This window comes from Mercenaria mercenaria, chromosome 11 (assembly GCF_021730395.1).
Source record: "Mercenaria mercenaria strain notata chromosome 11, MADL_Memer_1, whole genome shotgun sequence".
Lineage (NCBI taxonomy): Eukaryota > Metazoa > Mollusca > Bivalvia > Venerida > Veneridae > Mercenaria > Mercenaria mercenaria.
This window is the reverse complement of record NC_069371.1, coordinates 45,084,775-45,106,563: the sequence shown is the minus strand read 5'-3', so window position 1 is coordinate 45,106,563 and position 21,789 is coordinate 45,084,775. Positions and strand designations below refer to the sequence as shown.

At 37.4% G+C, this 21,789-nt stretch overlaps 2 protein-coding genes across 4 annotated transcripts in view; both read left to right on the top strand.

The window, feature by feature from the left end:
* The window catches only part of LOC128545948 (uncharacterized), a 58,091-nt gene extending 49,826 nt beyond the window's left edge, over positions 1 to 8,265 (top strand). For all 3 annotated transcript variants that reach the window (XM_045312740.2, XM_045312741.2, XM_045312742.2), the window contains exons 8-16: positions 66 to 356; positions 716 to 1,655; positions 2,321 to 2,457; positions 2,777 to 2,914; positions 3,581 to 3,710; positions 4,220 to 4,363; positions 4,667 to 4,935; positions 6,474 to 6,621; positions 7,259 to 8,265. In XM_045312740.2, coding sequence (XP_045168675.2) covers positions 66 to 356; positions 716 to 1,655; positions 2,321 to 2,457; positions 2,777 to 2,914; positions 3,581 to 3,710; positions 4,220 to 4,363; positions 4,667 to 4,935; positions 6,474 to 6,621; positions 7,259 to 8,265 — 3,204 coding nt within the window. The remainder of the gene's footprint in view (positions 1 to 65; positions 357 to 715; positions 1,656 to 2,320; positions 2,458 to 2,776; positions 2,915 to 3,580; positions 3,711 to 4,219; positions 4,364 to 4,666; positions 4,936 to 6,473; positions 6,622 to 7,258) is intronic.
* Positions 8,195 to 20,655, top strand: LOC123531619 (uncharacterized). Its single transcript, XM_053517311.1, has 7 exons — positions 8,195 to 9,357; positions 10,042 to 10,157; positions 10,934 to 11,099; positions 11,497 to 11,594; positions 15,449 to 15,536; positions 16,368 to 16,495; positions 17,283 to 20,655. Exons 1-7 carry the CDS (start codon positions 8,343 to 8,345, stop codon positions 17,448 to 17,450), a joined length of 1,779 nt encoding a protein of 592 aa, XP_053373286.1. The 5' UTR covers positions 8,195 to 8,342; the 3' UTR covers positions 17,451 to 20,655.
* The last annotated feature ends 1,134 nt before the right edge of the window (positions 20,656 to 21,789 follow it).

Genomic DNA, 21,789 nt, shown 5'->3' with positions numbered 1-21,789 from the left:
GAAAGTGTTCTATAACATATATTTCAGGAGATTTTTATGTAAATGTAGAAATGTTCTGTTTAAAGCAAAGGAATAATGAAGACAAGAACAGTAAGAATCGCAGAAACCAAAACAACAAGGACAGAGACAGTGAGGATAAAAACAACAACAACCCGGGACAGAATAATCCAAGTGTTAGTACAGATACTGAAACAGAAAACGCTGTTCGTGCAGAGCCGACCAGAGGAATTGTGGATGTCAGCACACCAGATGATGATTTTAAAAGATATAAGAAGAAAGATACTGATACAGATGGTAAAAAGCATACCAATTTAGAAAACTTCGACTGGCTGGACAGAACTACAGCAGAAATAGAGGTAAGTTGAAAAGTTGAATTTTCATTAATCTTCTAGCTAATTGCTGATTAATGGAAGGATATTACTTAGAGATGTGACAACTGACTTGCTTTCTTGTGATACACAGTTTTATTCGGTGTAGAAGTTTATGGTTGCCAAAAAATGTGTTACAGATCTGCTCAGCATTGTAGAAAATATGTGTAAAAAAGAACAGAAAAAAGTCTAAGAAATGAAATTTTTATGGAAGACATTTAATAAAGGTACGTACTTGCATAAAAGGCTGCTATACAGTTGTAGAATCAGAAGAAACCAGAAGAACAGAAATTATTAGAGAATATTAAGACATTCGTAGACTATGAGCTTTTATTTTTTTTCACCAGGAGAACAAAGGCCCCACAGTAAATTTGTTTGACAGACTCAGCAGAGGTGAATGTCAGTGTGTGGAGGAACGGTTAGATAACCCACAGGAGCTGTCCGAGGATGCTCTTCAGTGTAGTATCTGCATTACCGTCGACTCACTGCTCAAACACTATGCTCACTGTACGTCTGTATTCAACAGTTGTGACATGTGTGTGAAGATCTTCTCCCTCCTTTGTTCACATGTGGCTGCCTGCATCAAAGATAATTCTGTAGCTTTGTGCGAAATCAGAATTTGTAAAACCATGAAAATTGCGGCAGAAAATAACATTGGCATGCATATGAAGACATTGTGGTTTCAAGTCCGAAAGAAGCTCGCTAGAATCCTTGATGACGGAGAAGAAGATATTGTCCAGCAACAAACTCCGGTAGACGAGCCCAAACCACGTCGTCCGTCAAAGGGCTTGTCATCGTTTTCTGGACCACTTCCAAGCATCCCAGAGGGCACACAGCTGTCATTAACTAGCTCATCGAGAAGCAGTTCAAGAGTCCTTCATCGAAAGAAATCAAATCTAGCAAATGTCGAGGAACAGGAAAAGAGTGTATCTTCAGAGGAGGGTTCGTCATGGGGTGCAGCTGTTGTTGAGGCTGCTGGGGCCCAGGGGGTAGAGGAGATTGATGATGAAAGCTCTGAGGCAGTAGACTCTAAACATGGTCTTGAAAATGCTTCGACTAAAATATCATATTCAAGGCCAGAAATACCTGATGAAGCTGATGCTATTCCTACATCATCCGAAGAAGGAAGTGAAGAGTCAACAGGGTCTGTGAGCACTGAGGGGTCTGGGCAGTTTGGGATTATAACAGGAGCTGGAAGATACAGGAGTCTTCCTATGGGACCACCGGGCCAAGGTGAACCATATTTTCCAAGCTTCAAAGACCGACCCACAGGAAAGAAAGGCATAGGTAATTAATTGTAGCTTATCTACCTTATCCGTCTTTTATACAGAATTGAGATGGTTATTAGCTGAAAATTTATTATTGAGTCTTTCTTTTTGGTCGTACAGTGAAATCTCTCTAAACCAAACATCCTCCAGGCCAAAGTAAAAGTTCAATTTTGAGGGGTTTTCAGCTAAGAGGGGTTTTGTCAGTGTGCTACATTATAATTTCAGTAGTTACACAACTGCTACGCAACCTGATTCATTTTAAATCCTGATCTTGTTTAGTCAACATATGAAATAGCGCCATTATTGTTTTATGGACATATGCTACCGAATAGAATAAAAGCTGGTAGTCATGATAAGGCAAGTGCCAAAATTCTGATTGCCTTTAAACTGTTTTAAGGGTTAATTTTGGGTTGATAGAGGCTTGGTCTGGAAAAACTGTTTCTGGAAGAGAGGGGTTCCAGTTTACAGGTGTATTTAAGGCCAAAGTTTGGGACAGCAAAATTGGTCAAATTTGGAAGAGTATCTGGTATTCAGGGGTTCTGATGTAGAGGGCTTTCACTATAATCATTTTCAATTGTTTGTTCACTATTTAAGAAACTAGTACTTGTATATGAATGTTAGCTTTTCTACATGAATTACTGGTGCACTCTCAGTTATACATTTCCAATATGATGTGATTTTCAGGAGAAGTTGTTTATGCCAACAAACATCAGCTTGTTGTTGTGGTAACAATATGGGAGAAATTCAAAATACAATACCTGATTGAGGCAAAATTAGCAAAGCATTATACAGAAGAAGGTGTCATCTTGCCGGAATTCAAGGTAAGTAACTTTATTGGCTCAGCAAAGTAAAACTGAGGCACTCTCACTCTGATGAAAAACATGACAATTTTGCACTTTATTGTAGCTGCCGTAAGTTGAATGTACTTCATCACAGTATATAAGAGTACACAAAAACTGAAATTGGTATAAGATTAAATAGACAGATTTTTCACAAAATAGGTATGTAAACTGTAATTAATGTCAGACTGAGGCAGAGTATGTGAACTGTCTCAAGACAAGTACCGGCAGTATAAACTAGTTCTGAAGATTTTTATTTTCTCTTTGCCAAACTTCTGAAAACTTCACTTTTGCCTTACAGAGTAAATTACGCATCAAAGGCCTCCGCTACCAGAATGAGTTTCAGTGGGTCAAGGTTGCTCACCTTGGCAATGGAATGACTGGAAAGTGTCATCTTGCAACAGATTTTGAAACAGATTTCAAGTTCTGTGTAAAAGAGGTAATTTTTTTAGTGTGAGAGAGTTCTGTAGTGTTAATCCCAGCCCAACTGATATGGTTCGTCTGGCCATTAAACATTAATTCATGGGCCTCTGTGGCTGAGGAGTGGTCAAGATCTCTAGCTCCAAAGCGCCCCTTCCTGCTGCATTTTGTCTGTCCATTTCATATTTTATTTTGTCCATTACGTATTTATTTTTTGCTACAGACTGATTGAAATGACTTTTAAGATCTTCACATCATTCATTATGGTACCTTGCCCATTTTCCTTGTATTTACTATGTTTTAATCTCTCAAAAGCTTGAATAACTAGTGCATTTTGCTCATTCTTTAAATCATTGCCCTCCACCAATGTGGCTTTGATCCTCACACGGGGTGTTGAATTCTTCATGTGAGAAAGCCATCCAGCTTACTGACTGAAGGTCCGTGGTTCTACCAGAGTGCCCGCCTGTGATGAAATAATGCACGTAGAGGCACCTGGGGTCTACCTCCACCATGCAACCAGGAAAGTCGCCATATGACCTATAATTGTGTTCGTGCAACATTAAAACACGGGAAAAAAATCATTCCCTTGTGCAATTGATATTTAACTTTAAATTTCTCAGTACATAGCTGATTGTCATAAATATATGTTCAGTATATTTAATTGACATGTTCTGTTATTATTCAGATCCATATATCTAACTATGAGAAAGAGGAAATTGAGCTCTGGAGTGAATTAGAACATCCTTACGTCGTGCAGGTATATGGTGCCATAAGACACGGAGAGAAAATCTATATACTTCAGGAGTTTATTGAAGGTATGTAATGGTCTGTATGACAAATACCTGATAATCATGCCTCATTATATTTGGTGGACTTGTAGAATTAACTTTCTTTAACCTTTAGCCTGCTAAATTTCTAAAATGGAATGGTCCATCGTTCAGTTTGGACAATACCATTTATTATTTGAAGGGGTGTTCACAGAAAATTTATTGACAGAACAGGGAACAGTGCAGACTATGATATGATGTCGCAAAGGCAGAATCACATGCCGCCAGCAGGCTAATGGTTAAGCTGTTACATACACCCTGCATGATACTGTACATGTAAAAATTTATTGGAGCCATGAAAGCACGTTTGTGCCGATAAGCTCAAAGGGAGGTAATTGTTAAATGCCAAGATGCTTTGCATTCTATTTACATCATGTTTAAGCAAGGTTTGAGGGCTTTTTATGTTATACTGAATACTTTGATTAAAATTCAGTAGATCTTTTGCACAATATAGCTCTATTAATGTGAGGAAATGATATGCTGTCTATCACATACAGGTGGGTGTCTGACAGAGGCTATCAACGTTCAGCGGAAGTTATCACGCCGTCTGAGTCAGCTTACAGCCCTGCGCTATTTCCAGCAGTTGCTAGAGGTGTTGAAGTATTTAAAGTCTAGAAATATTCTGCATGAGGACCTGAAAGGTAAAGGTGCAATATACATGTAGTATCATATTGTAATGGAACCTTTGATGTACAACTGCCATCCCCTCACCTGAAAAAGCACCAATCCCTTGAAGAACATTTTTTTTTGTTCTCTTGTTCATGTTGATCCATCCATCTGCTTGTAGAATGATTTGTTTCTGATAAAATCTAAAACATGCTTTAGTCACCATCACACTTCTTAGGATTATTAGGGCCTCCAAGGTCTCATGGTTAAGTTAACTGACATCAAATGACTTTCCCCTCACCTATTCAAATTATAAAATGACAAATTTTGCTTTGTAGCGGACAACATATTACTGAATAAGAATAGTGACCCAGTAACAATAAAAGTTGCTGATTTTGGACTTGCACGTAGATGTCAAGGTTCTGTTAGAAGTGGGACTAAGCCGGTTGGTACACAGACACAATGGAGTCCGGAGAAAGCGGAGGCTCGTGTTGGCTATGGTTTTGCAGCAGAGGTTTGGGCCAGTATTTGCGTTCTGGTACATATGTTGAGTGGCCAGCCACCGTGGGTCAGGAGATACGAGAGCTTTAAGGCTTTGATAGTAGTGGTAAGAACTTGTTTTATCATTTTCCCACAAAAAAACTTGGTCTTGTCAGGCCAAGTTTGAGATCCCTTGTATTCATATGGTATGAAGTAAGACATGGTCATGACAAAGATTTTAAAACTTCTACTTTCTTCATATAAAGTGTTTCTTTATATTAGGGTCATTACTTTGAAAACATTTAATTCATTGGCATAAAATTTGTGGTTTGGATGATAATTGCTGTTTCATGGGAACACAAGTTAACGGATTTCTTAGTTTTAAAATGAAGTAAATGGTAAATTTACTTTTTAGCTTGACTATTCATAGAATAGTAGAGCTATTGGACCCGCCCATGCGTTGGTGTCCGTGTCGGTGTCCCGATTTGGTTAAGTTTTTGTATGTAAGCTAGTATCTCAGCAACCACTTGTGGGAATGGATTGAATCTTCACACGCTTATTTACTGTGATAAGCTGACTTACATTGCACAGGTCCCATAACTCTGTTTTGCTTTTTTACAAAATTATGCCCCTTTTTTGGACTTAGAAATTTTTGGTTAAGGTTTTGTATGTTAGCTGGTATCTCAGTAACCACTTGTGGGAATGGATTGAAGCTTCACACACTTATTTACTGTGATAAACTGACTTACATTGCACAGGTTCCATAACTCTATTTTGCTTTTTTTACAAAATTATGCCCCTTTTTCGACTTACAATTTTTTGGTTAAGGTTTTGTATGTAAGCTGGTATCTCAGTACTCACTAATGGGAATGGATTGAAACTTCACTTACTTGTTCACTGTCATGATCTGACCTGCACAAAGCAGGTCCCGTAACTTTATTTTGCTTTTTTACAAAATTATGCCCCTTTTTCAACATAGAAATGTTTGGTTAAGTTTTTGTATGTAAGCTGATATCTCAGTATCCACTAATGGGAAAGGATTGAAACTTCACACACTAGTTCACTGTCATAATATGACTTGCAGTGCAAAGGGTCAATAACTCAACTTAGCATTTTACAAAATTATGCCCCTTTTTCAACTTAGGATTTTTGGGTTAAATTCTTATATGTAAGCTGGTATCTGAGTACCCACTAATGGGAATGGATTGAAACTTCATACACTTGTCCACTGTCATGAGCTGATAAGCACCATTCATGTTCCATAACCCTATTTTACTTTTTTACTAAATTATGCCCCTTTTTCAACTTCCGTATTCATTCAAGCGACAAGGCTGTTGAATAGTCGAGCGTTGCTGTCCTCCGACAGCTCTTGTTTGTTAAGATATAACACTGATACAGCCGCATAATGCACAGTGTTTTGTCCACCACTGTGCTAGTTATAATGCTTTTAAAAAAATGGTCTGTGGAGTGTATTTCTAGATAATGTTTAAATAATCATGTTTATTAATAAATACCTGCTATAAACATAAAACTATATGTAGTTGATAATGTTTTTTTTATAAAAAATTTCAACTAGTACTATTGAATTTTGTTAAAAGGTTATTTCTCCACTGTTTCAGAAGACCGGTATTCAGTATTATCCTGGTATGTTTGACATATTTTCAGATAGTGGAAAAGTCCCCACCTATGGAAGACATTCCTCGTAACATCCATGAATCTATTAAAGACCTGATCAAGCGCGGGTTCACCGTCTGTCAGGGTCAGAGGCCAACTGCAGAACAACTTCTTGAACATGGTGCTTTCAGATTGCTGGGTAAGTCATGCTTCATTTTCACTTAGCATCTCTGTGTCTTTTTTACCAGGTATTTTATATAGCTATTAGTACAACCTAATTTTTCAATTTTTATCACTGGAAAATATATGAAGTGCTCATCTTAATTGCTGCAGTGGTATATAATTGAGGCTGTGTTTGAAACTTCATAATTTAAGAAGAGATAGTAATGGCTGTTTGAATGTTTTAATCTTACAGTGCCGTGTTGTGGCTGTAAAAATTCTGCCTGGATTCAGTGTTGTTATATTTTCTGATTCTTTGGGCGTCAGTTCTGTTTTACTGTTAGAGTTCTGTTTAAGCCGGTACTAGTGCATGTGAGAGATGTTGCATGTTTTTTACCTCATGACCAGACTCAATCAAATGTGCTACTATTATTTCGTCTGGTTGAATTCTGTGCTTCCACTGACACCTTTCATAAATTTTTTAGCTCTATCATTGTTTATTCAGAAAGAAAGATGAGTTGCAGTTCAATGCTGTGAAACATTGAAATTTTTATGCATTTTTTTTCCCTTTTGACATCAGGAAAGAATGCATAATTTCTGCTGTAGGCATTTTTGCCTATCAAACACATTCCTTGTTTGATTTTACATTTTAAGTTCATTGAAATTTGACATTTCAGATGAGGCCGCAGCCTTGCAGTCTATGAATGGAACATATTCCATACTGGAATCCCTACACTTTGAGTCCCAAACCAATCAGATCGACTATGACCCTAATGCTGACCTCAGAGAAATATTTCGAAATTTAGAACGGGATAGGGCCCAAGGTGCTGCAGCAAATAATGGTACGAGGAGGAAAGATAAGAAAGGAAGCGTTGTCAGTGTTTACAATGAAGAAGTGCCATACTACAGTAATGAGTATCGTGTTTATACCAGTGGACTTGGAGAGGGAGATGGTAAGAAAAATGTAAATTCACAGCTTTCACTGAGGCAAGCAACAGAGTATAGTAATAAAGCCTTACAAGGTACAGAGCATCAGAAGAATGGGGCTGGAAGCTCAGATTCAGTCGATATTTATGCACGTAGTAGATTACCGTCACATCCTGATAATAACATTGATCCAACCACGCATATAAATAAGTTTTTTAACGACATTGGACCAGCTATTCCTGCAAATGTTCAGCCAAACTTGGTTATCTATCATCCAAGCCTTGAGAGCATTGGAAGTCAGAAAGGTAATAGTGGTTCACAGCATTCCAGTCTCGAAAATTTGTCCAGTGGAACTGTAACCAACAAACTGATTCCAGACTTTGGGAAAATTGGCATGCTGCCGGATCCCGGAGAGGGTTTTGACTCGGGAAGCAGTGAAGAAGAGAATGAAGATGATGTACTTAAAAATTTTGATTTTAAAAAGGCTGTAGAGCACGTCGGAGAGCAGTACACTTTACCAACAGTTCTTAATTCAAGTGTTGACATGAGTCCAGGTTCACAGTTCACATCTGCTCACAGTAGTTCGCTCCCTACAGAAAAAGATAATGATGTGCCAAAAGTTGATAATCAAGAGAGAAATACTGTACAGACAAAACCAGAAACAACAGTACCAGCATATTCGGAGATGATCATATACAAAGTTTTAATGAAGATGATTTGTTCAAATCCGGATCTCCTCCTGGATTGGTTGGTATAGGTCTTCATCAACAGATCTATCCAGTGTCTGTACCTAACAACCAGTCAGTTCTTCCACTATCAGCACCTACAAATTTTATGCAAACTAATGTGGGTCAGCATTCATATATGCATCCAAGTCCAAGAAATGCTGTAACATTCAGTGCACAAGAGTTTCAACATCGCGTTGTAAGCAGGACATGGAGTAGGGATTTTAGAGCTGAGAATCCTTCGATACAGCAGCATGGCCATGAGGCCATGCAAAATTGGTACATGCAAAACCAGTCCAGTCAGCAGCAGGCAGGGTCACAGTCTAGGCAGCAAATTGAGATGCAGTCTATGCATCAACCGGCAGGAACACAGTCTATGCAACAACATTTGCAGACACAGTCTAGGCAGTATGGTGGATCACAGTCCAGGCAACAACAGATGGAAATAAGCCAACAGCAGTCTCAGATACAGCAGACACGACAGCAGCCGTACTTGACACAGTCACAAAGTTATAACTTGTTGCCCCAAGACAGTAACCCCACCTACCAGCATAACAGAGGTCAGGACCAGGTTTATATGTTCCAGTATGGTCAAGGTCAGAGTAACAGTCAGCGTCATGATAACATTAGTCCACATGGCTCATCTTCCACCTACCATGGCGACAGGTTTGAACATCTTCCCAGGTCAGAAAGTCAACCAGGGGAGCTGGTTAGATCTGAAAGGTTGAGCTCATCGGACAACAGGAACCCATATGAGAATATCTCTACGCCCTACCAAGCTGGAAGGTTACATGCCACACCTTTACATCCACTATCTCTTGCTGCCCATCCACACTTTAATCCTTACCAGACCAGTACCCCAAGGTCCGAGGGACACCATAATGGAGCAAGGCCAAAAGTTCCGCAGACCCAAAGGCAGCTTTTCCCTAGCACGGAGAATCCGCAGAATATATATGGCAGAAGAAATACAGGAAATACAGACATGCGAATATATGACCCAAGGAAGGTTTACGAGGAGAGTTTAGGTGGCGCCACATACAAACAGTACACAGGGTATACAGCTCAACCGAGAACACCGTTATTAAATCCAGTCATCAATCCCAGACCACCATTACAACAGGAAGGTAAGGATTTTGGTATTCATATTACACAAGCATGTGTATTACATTAAAAGTTCAGGAAAATGTTCTAATTCAGTTCGAATTTCTGATGTTCAGATGTTTGTTTATAATGAATTGCCTGTTAAGAGTATGTTATTATTTTATCATGCCATTACTATAACAACTGCCTTATAAAGCCTGTCTGAGAAAAGCAGTCTTTCTCAGGTCAGTGACCTGATTACACTGTATACTGTGTAAACCTATGATGACGTCCAAGGACATTAGATTGTAAGAGCATTGCCTACTTTATTGCATTGTCTGAATTGGTAAGGTAATTTGCACTCCTATTTAACAAAAAAATAAAAGTTGTTAATAATGGCATGATAAATAGAATAACAGGTTACCGTCTTTTGAGAAAGGGATTCCTCAGAATCTGCTAGATATGGTCCGGAAGGAGCGAGGCTTGCCAGGACTATTTCTAGCCTCGTCTGAGAAACCCTTTCTCAATTAAGACAGTTACCTGTCATTGTCTGTGTCTGTAATTTTTCCTATCACATTGCTTGAAAGGAACATGAATTTTGCCGTTGAAGGAAAAAGGGTTGTACATGAACTTACAATTTTTGTAATAAAGATATACATAATTTACATTTTTCTTGACAATTGTTTTAAAGGTATACATAGTCCTCACTTATTGTTCATATTTCATAGGACAGAGAATGGAGCTGCGTCTGGATATCAACAAGGCACAACTAGTGCCCGAGATGCCAGTTCTTAGTCACGCACAGACTGCTCCAGTATTCTCGCCTCCCAAAACACCGTCAAAGGTAAGGCTATACAGTGGTCTTAGTGGCTAACATCGTATAGAATTGTCTCATTTGCAATGCAGGGACATAATTGTTTCCTTGGTGTCAACATCTAAAATTGTTGTAATAAAACACTTTAAAACGCTTTTTAAGCTTTAGAAAATGTATTTTTAATATTGCCAGTTCCTTGATTATTACCTTTATTCATTCTTTATTGAAACTCTGCCTGCTCAGCTCAGTAGGGAGAGCGCAGATCTACGGATCTTGGGGTCATGAGTTTGATCCTTGGGCGAGGCTTGGGTTCTCCTTGACAATTTGATGAAAGACATTATGTCTGAAATCAATCATCCTTCACTTTTGATTCATGTTGGGAAGTTGGCAGTTACTTGTGAAGAAGAGGTTTCTACTGGTACAGAATCAAGGAACACTGTTTAGGTTAACTGCACTGAAATACTGTTGAAAAATGGTGTTAAACCAAAAAAAAACTTTTCAGAAACTTTAGAAAAAAAGTGTTTTTGAACTTTTTAAAAGTTACAGTTCATCATTCTTCTAGTAAAATATTCAGTGGTTGAGGGCGCGAGTGAAGTATTTCCTTGGTGGTTTCATCTCATATTGTTCTGATACAGGCTAATTCCAGATATGATGAGTATTCCCTTTTGTGGTATGATACTGTGGCAGAAATCATTTGTCAGTTGACATGCTGGTTGAAACATGTGTTGTAAGTAGTTGCTGAACAAAAGCTTATGAAAGACACATTTGTATAAAAGAGGTAATTGTGAATATATTTTTCTCTTCAGAAAAGTCCAGATTTTCACCGCACACAGTCCTACATGCCGATAACAGTACGAAAATCTCCATCACTTACAGGCCCTGGGGTAACGTCTGCTTCATCGAGCCAAAAGGAAGATAAAATGTCAACATCAACATCAAGGTCTCAGTTTGAAGAACAGGACGAAGCTTTCAGTAAGAAATTCTTCCTTCTTATATCTGCAATAATACCGAATTTACCTGCAACCAATACACACCTTGAGATTATCTTCATTGTCCAGTTATCCACAATTTTAAGAATTTTTTTTAAAAAAGCTGCAGTGTAAATGTTCCATTGAAAATTGATATTGTACCATGACAGTAACCTGCTTATTGTACTTTTAATGGCATTGACCAACATAAGTATCACAGCTTACCAATCGGTACTACTGGTACATATCTAGGTTCATTTAATTGGTCGCTGTAGAGTCAGTAAACTTTCAGTGAACACCCCTTTAAATGATAAATGGTACTGCCCAGATTGAATGATAGACAAGTCCATTTTAGAAATTGAGCAGGTAAAGGTTAATACAATTCACAAAATTTGTTACAGGAGAACTAGGTCGTACAGCAGAGGAAGCCCTGTCCCAGCATAGTGATCATGGCCCCGGAATTTTCATGTTCCATGAAGATGATGATTTTGATGACCAGGTATCAGTATTTTTATATATGATTGTTAAGGAAAACATTAATTAGTAGATGGAAACATTACTTTTGACTAGAATTATTGTTTGTAATGGTGCCATGTTTTGATTTTTATATGCCCGTCTCTGAAAAGAGCAGGGCGTATTATGTGAACACCCGTGGTGGCGGGCGGCATCCAAAGCATATCCAAACAGTTTTCATCGGATCTTGTTGACAATGTTTGTGGGCATAATATCTCGGCCAAATCATCCCAGGCACTCTGCATTATGGCCCTTGAATTACTCGAAAAACAGCGAATTTAGCCTTGTCCGTTCTCTAAGTCAAACAGTTTTCAACTTATCTTCACCAAACTAGCTGACAATGTTTGTGGGCATAATATCTCAGCCAAATTTGATAACCAGCCAAACCCCTCAGGCACTGGCACTTGGATTATGGCCCTTGAATTACTCTAAAACCTGCATATTTAACCTTTTTCAGCTCTCCGGTGAATACTCTTCAGCATAATTCTGTCACCTTCATATTTTCATAATTATTTGCTTTAATAGCTTTTTTTTTTGACATTTGAATATTTATATATGAGCCGTGCCACGGGAAAACCAACATAGTGGCTTTGCGACCAGCGCGGATGCGCAGGCTGGTCTGGATCCATGCTGGTCGCAAAGCCACTATGTTGGTTTTCCCATGGCACGGCTCATATAATACTTCTGTTGTCTTAAGATCTCTAGCTCATAAATGTAATTAAATGAATTTTGTTTTAGATGTATTTTTGATGCTCTGTGCTTCCTGAAAAATCTAACCCAGACTTAAAATCTTAAGACCAAAAAAGAATTTCCTGAAATAAATATTGAAAACCATACGTTTGGTTGCAGTTCATTATAACAGATGAAGAAAGGTTTTTTAACCCTTATCATGCTTGACAAGATTGATTCTGCCTTTGTGACCAGTGTAGATCATGATCAGCCTGCACATCCGTGCAGTCTGAGCATGATCTGCACTGTTCGTCATTCAGTCAGTATCTTTTTTGTATGCACCCCGTTTAACAGTGAATGATACTGTCCAAATTGAAAGATGGACAAGTCCATTATAGAAATTTAGCAGGATAAGGGAAAAGGTTTTGTAAAATGCATCTTAGGACTTGAATTGACCATCATACCAATTTGTATTGATATATTGGTCTGTCTGGAAATAATTGGAATTTTCAGACAGATTTTCTGCAGCAGGCAGGAGAATTTATTTTTTATGCCCATTTTGACAAGGCAGTCTGAAAGACAGCTAAATCCCCCGCCACTGCTATGGATAGTGAAAGGGTAAACCTTTGATTTTAGCTGTGACCTTGACCTTAAACTGACATGGTTTACTCATGAATTCTGCGCAACGTCTTGATGAGGTGATCATTTGACCCAAGTTTCATGAAAATCCTTCAAGGGGTTTAGGAGATACAGAGCTGAAACCTTTGACCTTCAGTTGTTACCTTGACCTTGAGTTGACATGGCTGACTCATGAGTTCTTGATGATGTGATCATTTGACCCAAGTTTGATGAAAATCCTTCAAGGGGTTTAGGAGATACAGAGTGGACACAAAATGGAAGGCTCAAACCTTCGACCCTTAGTTGTGACCTTGACCTTGAGCTGGCATGGTTGACTCATAATTTCTGCACATCGTTTTGATGAGGTAATCATTTTACCCAAGTTTTATAAAATTCCTTCAAGGGGTAAGGGGTTTAGGAGATATAGAGCGGACACGAAATGGAAGGCTCAAACCTTTGACCCTAAGTTGTGACCTTGACCTTGAGCCGGCATGACTGACTCATGGGTTCTGCACATCGTCTAGATGAGGTGATCATTTGACCCAAGTTTGATAAAATTCCTTCAAGGGGTTTAGGAGATATAGTGCGGACACAAAATGGAAGGCTCAAACCTTTGACCTTGAGTTGTGACCTTGACCTTGAGCCAACAAGGCTGACCCATGGGTTCTGCACATCGTCTTGATGAGGTGATCATTTGACCCAAGTTTCATGAAAATCCTTTTAGTAGTTTAGAAGATATAGAGCGGACACAAAATGGAAGGCTCAAAATCTTTGACCCTAAGTTGTGACCTTGACCTTGAGCCGGCATGGCTGACTCATGGGTTCTGCACATCGTCTTGATGAGGTGATCATTTGACCCAAGTTTTATAAAATTCCTTCAAGGGGTTAATGAGATATAGAGCAGACACAAAATGGCAGGCTCAAACCTTTGACCTTGAGTTGTGACCTTGACCTTGAACTGACAAGGCTGACTCATGGGTTCTGCACATCGTCTTGATGAGGTGATCATTTGACCCAAATTTCATGAAAATCCTTCAAGGGGTTTAGGAGATATGGACCGGACACGATTTTGTTACGGACGGAAGGACGGACGGATGGAAGGACAGACAGACGCAGACCATTCCTATAATCCCTCCACCATGGCGGGGGATTAAAAAGTGGGGACTTGTTATGTTATGGCATTGTCAATTATCTGTGCTCTAAATATTTTGACTACAGCTCTTTAAACTTGCATTATGACTAAAGACCACTTGAGGAGGATCCCAGTGGTTTGGGGGGTCAGTAGGTTAAAGGGCAAGGCAAAGGTGAGCCAGAGACTGAAAATAGTTCCTGGAAGTCATAAAGTATTATAGCTTATAATATTATTATCTATAATATTCATATTGGTTTTAGTGTCAGTGTCTTATTGGTCAAGGTTACAGGGAGCTGACACCACTTCTTTTATTTTTTTGTACCCCCCGACAACAAAGTTGTAAGGGGGGGTATACTGGTTTCAGGTTGTCTGTCTGTCTGTCCGTCTGGCCGTCTGTCCGTCTGTCCGTAGACGCAATCTTGTGCGCACCATCTCTCCTTATCCCCTTGACAGAATTTAATGAAACTTCACACAAGTGATCAGTACCAACAGTAGTTGTGCATGGGGCATGTTAGGTTCTTTTAGAAAAAAAATTTGCAGAGTTATGGGACTTTGTTTTTTTTGTTACTATACTATATACATAGACACAATCTTGTGCACACCATCTCTCCTCATCCCCTTGACACAATTTAATGAAACTTCACACAAGTGATCAGTAACAACAGTAGTTGTGCATGGGGTATGTTAGGTTCTTTCAGAAAAAAATTTTGCAGAGTTATGGGACTTTGTTTTTTTGTTACTATACTATATACATAGACACAATCTTGTGCGCACCATCTCTCCTCATCCCCTTGACACAATTTAATGAAACTTCACACAAGTGATCAGTACCAACAGTAGTTGTGCATGGGGCATGTTAGGTTCTTTCAGCGACAAAAATTGCAGTGTTATGGGACTTTGTTTCTTGTTAACATACTATGTACATACAGTCTGCATATGCAATCTTGTGCATGCCTAATCTACCAAACCCTTGCACACAATTTAATGAAACTTCACACAAGTGATCAGTACCAACCCTAGTTGTGCATGGTGCATGTTACATTCTTTTAGATAAATATTCTGCATAGTTATGGGACTTTGTTTTTTGTTACTATACTGTATACATACAGTCTATATACATACAGTCCACATAATTATGCAATCTTGTGTGTGTCAAATTGCAATGTACTGTGTCAGTGCATGCGGGGGGTACATTCATCACCTTTAGTGATAGCTCTAGTTTGTGTTGTTTCTGGATGCTTCAGCCAAGGAAGTATAACAGCTACAGCACTCAGACTCTACCCAAAGACTAAGTACTTGTTGAAGAATATCCCTGTTGATTTTGGTTCAACTGTCAGTGACATAGGGACTTTTTGTTTGTTTACTTGTTCCTTCCTTCACACGATTTGACTAATACTACTTTACTTTCCTATTTTATGCAGTTTAAGGGAGAGATAGAGGGAGAGATAGATGACAGGTACCTAGAGAACCCAGCAGAGAGCCTGGCACATGTGTTAGATCCTGTACAAGGTAAAGTGGCTATTGTTGTCATATTTAGGAAATATTTACTGAAAATAGTCCTTGTGTATACCATGAAGTAATAGTACATTCAAAGTGTTAATTCTATTTCGTTGAGAAATAAAATTTCGTCTAAAATGAGTATGTACTTCGCGCATGCGCAATCAGTGTGCTTCCGCTTCATGGTGCATACAGTCTACGCGTAGCGTTGACAATTTCTAAAATCGTCGATACTTCCACAACTTTCACTCGTAGGGTGATATCTATGGTGTGGAATTTGAGTGTTCAATTTATAAATCGTTTTGCAAACTTTTCTATATTCAGTGATATATTTTATGTTGTTTTCACTGCACAATTTCATCTTATTGATTAAAGACCTCACTTAAATGTTATAATATTATGTTAGGTTAGTGCTGGGACAGTCCAGGAACGCTTGTTACTTGACTGTTGAAAAACTGCACTAAACCCTAAGCAGATCGAATAGCTCAGTAGGGAGAGCGCAGATTTTAGGATCGCAGAGTCGCGAGTTTGATCCCCTGGTTGGGTGTATGTTCACTGTTACGATTTGATAAAAGACATTGTGTCTGACATCATTTGTGAATAACATCAAATTAAAAAGAATACAGGGGCCTCCATGGTCTAGTGGTTAAGGTTGCCAACTTCAAATCACTTGCCTCTCACCAATGTGGGTTTGAGCCTCTCTCCGATGAAATAATGCACAGAGAGGAACGTGGGTTCTTCATCCACCATAAGAGCTGGAAGGCCGCCATTTGGCCTAAATTGTGTCAGTGCAACATTAAAACCTGACAAAAAAGAAGAACAGAATTTTCTTTCTGATTTCAGATACAAGTATTGCTGTTATATTTAGGAGTAATACCAATGGAAAGGAATTCAAGATGAACTTCTTCCGTAAACACGCTTCCTTAACATGGGAAAAAATCATCAAAGAGGAATTGGATGGATTTTCAAGAGTGAGTTTATAATGTCACATTACGAAACTGAAAAATGTAATTTTATTTCCACAACCCACAAGCTAAAATCTAAAAAGAACGAAATATACAGAAGACATGTAATTTGATAAACATAGTTTGCCTATGGATTGAAACAAAGATTTGCATTACCAACTACATACAAAGCTGAAGTTTATTAGAAATGCAAGCTTGAAAATTTCTAATTACCTCCCTTGGCCAGTCTTTGTTGAGAGAGATCAGAAACAAATGAACTCGGAAGTAAGGCACAGTTTTAAAAATTTCTGTTTGGCTCAGATTGTTGAAATATCCTGAATTCTGTTAAATATAGATGTAATAATAGAAATAATTTTGAAAAAAAAAAAAGAAATGCTCTGCTTTTTGAATATTTAAATTTCAAATTAAAAGATGGGTGGAGGAGGGTGAGAGGGTAATGACAACTTTTCATTTAAAAAATGATAAAACATTCGAAACAGAGATATAACAATGTGCTTTGGGCCTTTTTGTTCCATAAATAAGTTTCAAACGGTATATACCGGTATATGAAAAGTAAAAAAATGCTGAAATGTGATTTATTGTGACCTTGTATTATTTGAACTGTGAAAAATTATTTGAACGGTGAAAAATTACACCTAGAAGGATAACCTTTTACTTGTATTTCTTTTAATTTTGCAAGAATTGTTTTTCCATATTTAAATGATTAAATAAGTTGACCGTTGGGAAACACTTGTACTAATTATAGTAATGTTATATAGAAATATAGATATAATTCTTTTTATGGTATATTTAGGTTTCCCTGGCAACAGAATACGAGTTGCAGAGATTTTGTTTGAGGAGACAGGATGGGAGTGTTATTGACCTTGACAGTTGCCTTGGAAACAGAAGCTGTACTGTGATAATGATCGAGGCAACAGACAGCGACCCCTGGTGGATCGAGGGTGGCATGATTGCAAAGTGATCAATTCTCATGAACTTTTAAATGAATTTTGAATATTTTTTTATTTTTTAGCCAAAGTTACTGTGGACTTTTTTTTATATGACAATCATTGTGACAGATTTCGAGCATAATATTTCTATCTAGAATGACAAATGTGTAATCAAGAGATTATTTAATGGCAATGGAACATTTTTTATGATAAGTACTTTTTATTTCATACCTCATGTTTTTATTTCGATGTAAATGAGATGTGAAACCAAAATTTGTAGTTTGGCGCCATATAACCTATACTGTGTTGGTGCGCCGTAAAACCCAAATGAATGAATAAATAAATTATGATAGGCCTTCTTTGATTGTTACAAGAATTATGTGTTTGACAGTTATTTTAATAGAAGTGCATGTGTTAACTTGTTAATTAACGTGAGCTTGGCATTGCTCCATGGGGCCATGGCTTATTTTCAAAATAAGTGTGAAAAGCAGTATTTTATCAATGGATTTCATTACCTGATGCATTACACCCAATGGATGAGAATTCACAAATTCTTCAGCAGTAACCATGGTGTTTTGTCAATCAGTCATCTTTAGACAGTGAGTTTGGCACAGTAGAACCCTAGTATTATATCCGAGCGTAGTTTTATTTTATACAATGTTGACATTACTATGTTTGGGGAATATGTACTACCGGTATATGCAAGTTTTTGTTTTGTGTTTATTTCATTTTTTGAAATCATGTTCTCTTTTGTTAATAATTTCAAAGTTATCTAGGATTTACTTCTTTTTCACTTATTTTTTTTTTTGCACATTTTATGGATACTGATATGCATACTGCTTTATGTCAGTGGTCACTTTTATGAATACAACTTATAACACATTTTGACCTGGGCTTAACTTTACTGGAAAGAAAAATGAGTAAGTTTCTTTAATGTGAGCAACATCATTTGGTTAGTTATAATTTGAAGTGTAGTTAAAAAAACATTGTTTGGGTATCATACAATACTAAGAATACCAATGAAATATTGGGTCAAGCTTCAGTGACAGAGGCATAAGGTCTGATGGAAGCAATTCATTAGTCTATGGCTGTTCTGGTTTTATTTTCTATGTTTTGATCACTTAAATTAAAAGGAATGTTTGCTCGTTATGGATCAGTGATTTACTGTGTAAACACAGGAGTGTAGCAAGACTAAAATAAAAAGTTAGCATATACATGTATATATATATAGTTGATGCAAGGAAATGTAGGGAGTGGTGTGGGAATGACCAATTTAAATTCTGCTGTCAATTAAATGCTACATACTACTATATATTCTTATGCAATTGTATTTTATCTTGATTTGTGTCAAACTTACTTGTGATATAATGTTTTGGTGCATCTTTTAGTACATTTGGTGAATGGGCGTTTTTCTATGTGCTGGGGATGGGTTAAAGTTTATATGATGATTACTCTATAAAAAAATAGTGTTATCTTCAATAAATCATGCTTAAATTCTAAATAAATTCATATCCAAGATGGCCATTTAATTTGAAGTGACTGTAAATAGAGGAGAGAAGAGGAGTGTGGAAATGACCAGTTTTAAAAAGCTGCAGTCAATAAAAATACTACATTTTTTTTCATATGATTGTGTGCATGTGTATTTTACCAGTATCTTGATTTGTGTCAAACTAACTTGTTATATTATAAATTTTGGTGCAACTTTGTTTTAGCTCACCTGAGCCAAAGGCTCATGGTGAGCTATTGTGACCGCTCAATGTCCGTTGTTCGTCGTGCGTCCGTCAACATTTTCTAAAAAAAATCTTCTTGAAAACCACTGTGCAGAATTACACCAAACTTCACAGGAATGATCCTTGGGTGGCCCCCTTTCAAAATTGTTCAAAGAATTGAATTCCTTGCAGAACTCTGTTTGCCATGGCAATGGAAAAGAAAAACTTTAAAAATCTTCTTGTCCAAAACCACAGGGCTTAGGGCTTTGATATCTGGTGTGTAGCATCATCTAGTGGTCCTCTACCAAACTTATTCAAATTATCCTCCTAGGGTCAAATATGGCCCCGCCCCGGGGGTCACATGGTTTATATAGAGTTATATAGGGAAAACTTTGAAAATCTTCTTGTACAAAACCACATGGCCTAGGGCTTTGATATTGGTATGTAGCATCATCTAGTGGTCCTCTACCAAAATTATTCAAATTATCCCCCTAGGGTCAAATATGGCCCCGCCCCGGGGGTCCAAGGTTTATATAGACTTATATAGGGATAACTTTGAAAATCTTTTACAAAACCACACGGCCTAGGGCTTTGATATTTGGTGTGTAGCATCATCTAGTGGTCCTCTACCAAGATTGTTCAAATTATTTCTCTAGGATCAAATTTGGCCCCGTCCCGGTGGTCCCAAGTTTTACATAGACATATATTAAAAAAAGTTTAAAAATTTTCTTGTCTGAAACCACAACACTTAGACATTTGATATTTAGTTTGTAGCATTGTCTTATGGTCCTCAACCAAAATTGTTCAAATTGTACCCCTGGGGTGAAAAGAGGCCCTGACCTAGGGGTCCAAAGTTTTATATAGACTTATATAGGGAAAAAACTTTAAAAATCTTCTTGTCTGAAACCATACGACCTATGCTTTTGATATTTGGTATGATGCATTGTCTAGTAGTCCTCTACCAAAATTATTCAAATTATGCTCCTGGGGTTAAAAGAGGCCCTGCCCTGAGGTCACTTAGTTACTATGTAAGTTATTTAGGAAAAAATACTTAAAACTCATTTGATCCTATTTCCAAGACTGTTTAATAATAATTACCTGATGACCCCAAGTAATATGATGTCACTTGACTGTGATCTTGACCTACTGGCCTACTTTCTTGTTTTTTAAGATACAGCCTAGAAATTTTGATGACATACACAGTTTTGCACACCAGTCGTAAAACTGAATATCATTGACCATGAATGTGACCTACTGACTTTCTTAATATTTTATCATCAGTTTGATCTTTGAAACATGTAGCTCATATTACTCAGGTGAGCGATCCAGGGTCATCATGACCCTCTTGTTTACATTTCACTATAAATTGTAAATGGCGTGTTTCTTTTTGTCGGGAATGGGTGGAAATTTACATGACGATTACTCTGTAACAGATAGGATTATCTTCAATAAATCATACTGAAAATCTAAATAAAGTGTATATCTAAGATGGCCATTGACATTCCAAATAAACTTTTTTATTTTTGGAGGTGGAAGTTTGTGTTATATTTCTTAGTTTGTTCTTTAGTCCAAGTAAAAGGTATCGCCATAAATGAACTTTTTCAGTGCAGCAACACATTAAAGGGGCATCAGGAAATAAAATCTGGAAAGTAGATATGTCCTGCACTAAAATCTGTCCCAGTTGTTACATTTACCTGGTTTCTGTGTTACCTGTGTTTGATAAAGTTGATTGATACAGAATTTTTATATTTCATACTGTGTGTGAATGAAACATTAATAATTGAATATATCTAGATGTATTTTTTTTTCATTTTTTAGTAAACTTTATTTTGATATAATAGTCTTATTTTTTTCTTTTTACCCCGTAGACTGACACTGTTTTATATTTTATTTCAGTCCCATCCATTTAGATGCAATAAAAAACATATAAACAGTTAAAAAACACATCACAAATGTAAATGACCGCTCTCTAAGAGTTACAAGGAGACTATATATGATAATTCCTCATCCTAAATTGTTACATATATATACAACTACAGCAGTAAGAATATTGTATAAGGTCATAAGAGGTGTTTCCTGTCGACTGACTAAGTATATGGATGAGTGGGCAAATGAGAGGGTGGATATGACGAGTGTGTCCTGATGTGAGTGATGAGTGAGTGACGAATGAACCAGTAAGACAGCTTGTTGATTGGTGGATGAATGAGTGCATATATATGCAAGTGTGGGTGGATGAACGAGCAAGTTTGCAGACTTGCATTTATAGAAATGACTCTGATACCTGTTTTTACATTTATGCAGGTAAGAGTAAAATATATTTGCTAGTCCTATACTAAAACCTGCCATAACAAAAAGAAAATGAAAATAAGACACTGAATTTGTATAATGGTACTAACACACGACAGTTAAAAAAAGTCTTGAGATGAAAAATCTACATAAATACGCTCGGATCATCTGTAATTTGATTAGCAAACATATTTTAGGGTGTCATAAAAATTTCTGCCAGATAAGAATACAAAGAACATTATCTATAGATAGGTCTAAAATTATCTTTGACTACAGTGAAGTAATTCAATGTCAAAAAGCTCGCTATTGATTAAAAGAAATCATCGCTTCTGAGTAACGATCAATGTTTATCAGCATAAAAATAATGCTTTGTTAC